This window comes from Netta rufina (assembly GCF_964035555.1).
Source record: "Netta rufina genome assembly, chromosome: 1".
NCBI lineage: Eukaryota > Metazoa > Chordata > Aves > Anseriformes > Anatidae > Netta > Netta rufina.
Genome location: NC_140123.1, coordinates 61,214,593 through 61,220,592, shown reverse-complemented (window position 1 = coordinate 61,220,592; position 6,000 = coordinate 61,214,593). Strand labels below are relative to the sequence as shown.

Genomic DNA, 6,000 nt, shown 5'->3' with positions numbered 1-6,000 from the left:
CTCTGCGGCTGCATGTGTGTGTGTGTGTGAGTGTGTGAGGGTGTGTGTGAGAGGGTGTGAGTGTGTGAGGGTGTGAGTGTGTGTGTGTGTGAGGGCGTCTGACACGGGGTGGCGGTGTGACGGCGGGGCGTCGTCATCTGCATTCACATGGGGGAGGCGGGGGCATCCGCTTGAAGCCCCCCCCCCCCTCCCCCTAAAAATCACCCCCCCCCTCTCCCCATCATCATCCTCCTCATCCTCCTCCTCATCATCATCCTCCTCCTCCTCCTCCTCCTCATCGCCTCCGCGGCCATGACTTCGGCCGAGCAGACCGTTACGTGGCTGATCGCCCTGGGCGTGCTGGAGTCGCCCAAGAAGACGGTGGCCGACCCCGAGGCTTTCCTGCAGTCCTCCCTGAAGGACGGCGTGGTGCTCTGCCGCCTCCTCGAGCGCCTGCTGCCGGGCTCCATCGACAAAGTAAGCGGCTGCCCGGCATGGCGGGGCCGGGCGGGGGGGGCTGCACCGCCTTTGTGCGGCCTCCGACACCGCCCCCGGGGTGCCGAGCTCCCCCGTGGGGGCACCCGGCTGCTCGGGGAGCCCCCCAACCCCTCCCCGCCCTCCCCACACACCCCCGCCGTTCCCAATCGTAAGAACGACCCCCTGGTTTGAGGTGTTCTTGTTGCTTTTTTTTTTTATTATTTTCGGTGGGCTGCGGTGCCCTACTGGGGAAAGTTTCCCCCTGGGGATGAGCGAAGGGCACTCCCCATGTTGGTGGAGGGAGGGGGGTTTCAACTTTTTTGGTTTTCGGGGCTTCCTCGCGTCGCCCGCTGAGCCACCGAGTTTGGGAGCCACCAAGTTTGGGAGCCACCACTCAGAGTTTGGTAGGGCGCCGGGCTCGGTGTGCCGCACACGGGGAGTTGTCGCCGCTTTGCGTTGCGCCATGGCACCGAGGTCCAGGACTGGCGTCCCCTGGGCTCAGTGGGGTCATTCCCGTCCCCGTGAGCAAAGTGGGGACACGGAAACCAGCCAGGAACGCCACCAAGATGATTAGAGGGATGAGACCTCCTCCATGAGCAACATGGGAGCCACCACGGGTGACGGGCAGAGCTGCCCGGGATGGCCGCCACCACCTTTCCCCTCCAGTTGCCAGCTGCATGTTGGAGGTGAAAACGCTGCGCGGCAGCTCCAAGGCTTTGGGTGCTGAGCTGTGAGGTAGGGAGAGGCTTTGGGGAAGGTCCTTCCCCTTCTGGAGGTGTCAGCCAGCCTGGTGGGACGGTGCCCTGAGCTTGTCATGAGGAACAGGCTCTACGGCAGGCTCGAAAACAAACACGAGCATGACAGAGAGAAGTGCTGGAAGAGTGTTTCCCAACTTCACGTGCTTTTCTCTGTACGGTATTGCCAGGAGTGGCTCTGCTGATGTGAACGAGAGGTTCTCTCTTGTTTTCACTTCAGAGCAGCCAACACCTCAGGTGTTGGGGTCCCTTCCCGACCCCAAGTCCAGGGGAGGCTTTGCAGAGGGGCACAGCTGCCCGCAGCCTGCCCTGTGCCCAGCGGGGCGCACCAGGAGCTGTCTGTGGGGTGCTAGGATCTGTCCTGTGCACGTCGGTGTGGACCTGGTGGTGTGGAGACACGGGGTCTGGCAGCAGGTGGTGGTGGGCAGGCTGGGACCGCTGGGAGAGGTGAGGAGGAAGAGCTGCCGTGGGAGGAAGGCTGCTGCTTCTCCGCCAGACAGGGCATGGGGCAGGTAGCTGCCCGAGGTCCCATGCTGGTCTGAGGTCCCTTTCTCCTCTGGCTTTAGTTTAGTCTGGGGGGAAATCACTTTTTCTGCCCCTTTTTCTTCTTTTTTTGAAGGGCTATTTCTTTGCTTACCTGTTTTGTGAGGGGGTCCCAACTTATTTTTGTGGGTCTTTCCCACTGTACTTTCTAACTCACAGATGCATCTGAAGGACTCATGAACTCATTTTCCAATCCAACTGTGTGAATATTTTCTCTGTAGCTTCAGAGTGTATACCACACAGGCTGGCAGTGAGAAAGTAGTGTAAGTCTGAAGGAGGTATAACTGAGATATTTCCATAATACTTTTTCTTTCTTTTTTTTTTTTTCTTCTGCATTGCTAATAAGACATAAAATTTGCATCCTTCCCTGAATTCAGCTATTTTTTTCCATGCCTTTTTTTGCTACTGCTGTTATTTATGCATTATTTTTATCCTGAGAGCATTTTAAATATGAGCCCTTTTATTAGCTATTTGTCGTGAAAGCTGACACTTCAAATTGGGCTTTTTTTGAGGTTTAAACAATACACAGTTTGGCCCACAGATGTAGGCTGATTCAGCTCTCAAACTCATTTAAGATCGGAACTTTCTATAAATACCTGACATCAGCAGGCACTTTGAAGACTGACAGAGCTCCCTTTCCTGTAAATACAAAGTAGCAACTAAAACCAAAAAGAACCTTAAAAAAATATACAAATTAAAAATAAGCAGGAATGTTTATCAGTTTCTTGAAGATGTTTTCTAGAAAATGCTTTAAGTTCATTTCTTTCTTCCCAAAATTGTTTAGAAAGAGGACTCGATATGTGTAGGAATGTAATAGTACATTTTTTGGCATTTTGTGCTTTTAAAGCGTCTGGGTACCCTGCGAGTAATTAGTAGAAGAATTTTAATAAATAAAAGGTTGTTTGACCATAAAAGGAATAAAGCACTTGAAGGTCAAAGAACAGATTTTTCTTCAGTCGATAAAAACAAATTGGTGGGTTTGAAGGCTGGGTAGCGTGCTCTTCCTTTGGACTGCTTTGTAGTTGTGCGCCGTCTTTGCACAGAATAACTTCTTGTCAGGAAGCTTTGGCTACGTTTGCTTACATGACAGTCATCTGTCCTGGAGAAGAGCAGAAGACAGATATTAAATTGAGCTGATTCCAGGATCTGTGAATGAAAACACGTTGGAAAGTGATGTTATTGTGAATTGTGTCTCTCACTTTGGGGCTGCTCTTGGACATCCCTGTGATTCCTTTGCGTTTCAAGGGAGGACGTGCTGAGGTAAAGCAGGAGGGCTGGGTTGGGCGGTGTGATGGTACTGCTGAGCAACCTGTGCCTGGGGAACAGGATAAGGGAAAGAGAGAAAAGGGAGAGCTGTTACCGAACCCAGCACCCTGTGCCCAAATCCAGCGGTGTCTCGGCTCTTGTAAGTCCTTGAGGAGTCGCACTAAGATCATGTTTGAATGAAGCCAGGGTTTCGAGTTACAGCTTCTCGCCCCCGCGCTGTAGAATTGAGTGGCTCAGAGGGCCAGGGAGAGGATCGCCGTGGAGGTATCACGGCGCGATACTGCTCGCTGCGTGGATGCTTTTCATTGCAGAGATCATTCTCCAAACCAATCCCTCCACTGCAGACCCGTTTGACCCACTTTTGACATTGTAAATAGAGATTAGAACTGGGGCGGGAATTTTCCTTGTCATATTAGACTTCGCGCTCCATTAAGTTTCGTTTGTACTTTCATTTTTTTCGGCTGGTTGTTCGACTGATAAGCGTGTCTTTGAGGACAGCTCCATTCGCCTGAAGAAGAAAACAGGGAAGATGCCTCAGGGGAAGGAGTCTGGCTCTTGGGGTCAGCCCAGCATCGAGCACTGCGTCCAGGGGCTGATATCTGTGGCATGTGGGGAGCCTGGTGTCGGTGTTTGGTTATCTGTTGGCACCGTGACAGGATTGGTGGGAGGTTTGAGGTTGAGGTCTTTGGTGGAAAGAGGCATTCTGGGTTTTAATTTAGGAAGAAATGGCTCCCAAGGCGAAAGGATTGCTCTACGTGAGGCCCCAGAAGGAGGGCCCAGGCTGCGGTGGCCATCTTGTCAGCCTTAGGACAGGTGCAAGCAGCAGGTGAAGGCAGGGCTCACTCGGCTCTGGTTTCACATGGACATCTCGGGGCCGAGTATTTCTGTCCTGGCGAGGAGGATGGACCTGACCGTGGTGTTTCAGGCATTGCAAAGCAAGGGAAGGTGCTTAGGAGGACCATTAATAACCAGCAGTGCTTTTGCAGCCAGGTGCCTCAGCGGAGCGCGCGGGCCAAAAGCCTGCCCTCACTGAAACCACAGGGACGGTGCTGCCGCAGCAGGTCAACCTAGGGCTAGACCAGGGACATGAGAAGCTAAATCTGCATTTCAACGTGCATATGCTCTCTCCCCCGGGCAACAGTCCTCAGGCAGAGCCTCCCGAGGAGATTATTTGTGCTTCTGGCAAGAATAATCCCCGCCGGGCAGCTGCGCCTGCGGGCAGGCCGCCGTGTGGCCGCTGTGCGTGCGGGTGGTGCTGCTGCGGGGCGGAGGAGCCGCGAGGGTGAGCCTGGCTCTTGGGGAAGGTTAGCCCAGGTGAGAGCATTAAAACGCCTTTTTCCTAAATAGGGCTCATTCTCTTAAGTGCTACTGTGAGCTTCCTCGTGGGATCGTTTGGTCTTATTACGGAGTTGTCATTGACCACGCTGTCAGTCACCACGTTGCTCCTGCTGCCTTGTGAGCACAGGAGTACAGGAGGGTCGCTGATGGAGAGCGCTACTGCTTTTTGCATTTATTCACTGGCTGTGTAACTGTGGTGGCTGTGATGTTGTCCAGAGAAACGCGGTATGCTGAGGAAGCAGAGGACCTGTGTCTGCATTTGGTGTCCCTTTCTCCTTCAAATATCAGACCTTCGTACAGCTGAAAGATCTAGGCTGAGTTAAATAAGGGAATGCCAGACCCAGAGAAGAGGGGGAAATTTGTGAAAGTATTTGTGAGGAAATCATTTTTGTGAGAAAAATACAGAGAGAGTGTAGTTTTGCCGATCTCACCCTCTTTAACATCCTTTTTACAGCCCCTAGATGTGTTCTTTCTAGGTCTGCATGTAATACGGACAACAGAAGAGGTGATACTGTAGCCCTTGGGTACCCAGACCGTCCTCCGAGCACCACATCTCTGTGGGGAAGAGGAGGAGCTTTGGGGTGCTGTCAGTGCTCTCCCTGTGGTTAATACAGCATGCTAGGGGGCAGAGTGCAGCGCATCGTTCAGGTGACGATGTCTACGACTGTAACTTGGAAAAACCTTGGAAAAAACTGCATGTCTGGCCTTACAGTGAAGTTTACACATTTTATAGATATAAGTATACATTTATTTAAAATTCCCCTAGCTCTGTTCCTCCCTGCAGACCTTGTGGGTAGAGTCCCCTCTTGGCCCACTAAACGCTGTTCGGGTCCAGGAGCATTCGGGTCTCCATTTTCCAGCTCTGCAGCAAGCACCATAGGAAAATGCTGGCAGCTTGCCCGGGGCAGGGTCTCCGCTGTAGGGTTTTTGTAGGCCCGTGGAGTATTTTCACACACGCAGAGGGGGGAAAAAAGCCGTCAAGTCCTACGCCCCCAGCCGATGCAGCTGTGCTGACAGAGCGGTGCTTTAGTTGGCTGCGTCGATGTCACTGGGGGAAGCGGTACGGTTAGACTGGCAGAGGAATTCCCTCTCTGGCATATGTTACATCCACACGGAGGAGCGATGCCAGCACCGCTAGCAGCAGAGCTCTTCCAGTGTAAACAAACCCTGAGCGATTGGACTCCTGCAGCCCTTGCGCACGCTGCATCTGAACAGCGGCGCTGCCTGCCGCACCGGGGGCACTGCAGGGGGCCGTGGGAGGGGGTGCAGCACCCCTGCTTACCGGCCTCCGCTGCTGACAGAGCTCCCAAATTACCCCTTCAGCTGGGTTTCGTCGGCTGCTGCCCCAACGCTGCTGGCAGCTGGAGCAGCACGTCACGGTGCTTCGCCCACTCCAGCTCCAGGGAATGCTCCGCATCGTCAGGGGTCGCTCCTGGAGCCCAGCAGCCGCGGGCTGGTAAAGTCACAGGGGGCTGCGACAGCTGCCTGCTAGCTGCTGCCACCTTTTCTTTTAAATAGACAAGAAAATAAGGAAAAAAAAATGGTGGCCAGGGGGATGTAGGACTAGGAATTTTTGGAAACGGTGGAAATATTACTTGTGCAGTTGTAACCAGACCTCCTGTGTGCCGATGTGTGATGCTTT

General features: G+C 53.4%; 1 protein-coding gene across 1 annotated transcript in view; it reads left to right on the top strand.

Annotated features, from left to right (window-relative positions):
- Positions 1-291: 291 nt before the first annotated feature.
- The window catches only part of ARHGEF7 (Rho guanine nucleotide exchange factor 7), a gene marked incomplete at its 5' end in the record, with an annotated part of 110,040 nt that continues 104,331 nt past the window's right edge, over positions 292-6,000 (top strand). The window contains one exon of the mRNA XM_084302978.1: positions 292-456. Coding sequence (XP_084159104.1) covers positions 292-456 — 165 coding nt within the window. The remainder of the gene's footprint in view (positions 457-6,000) is intronic.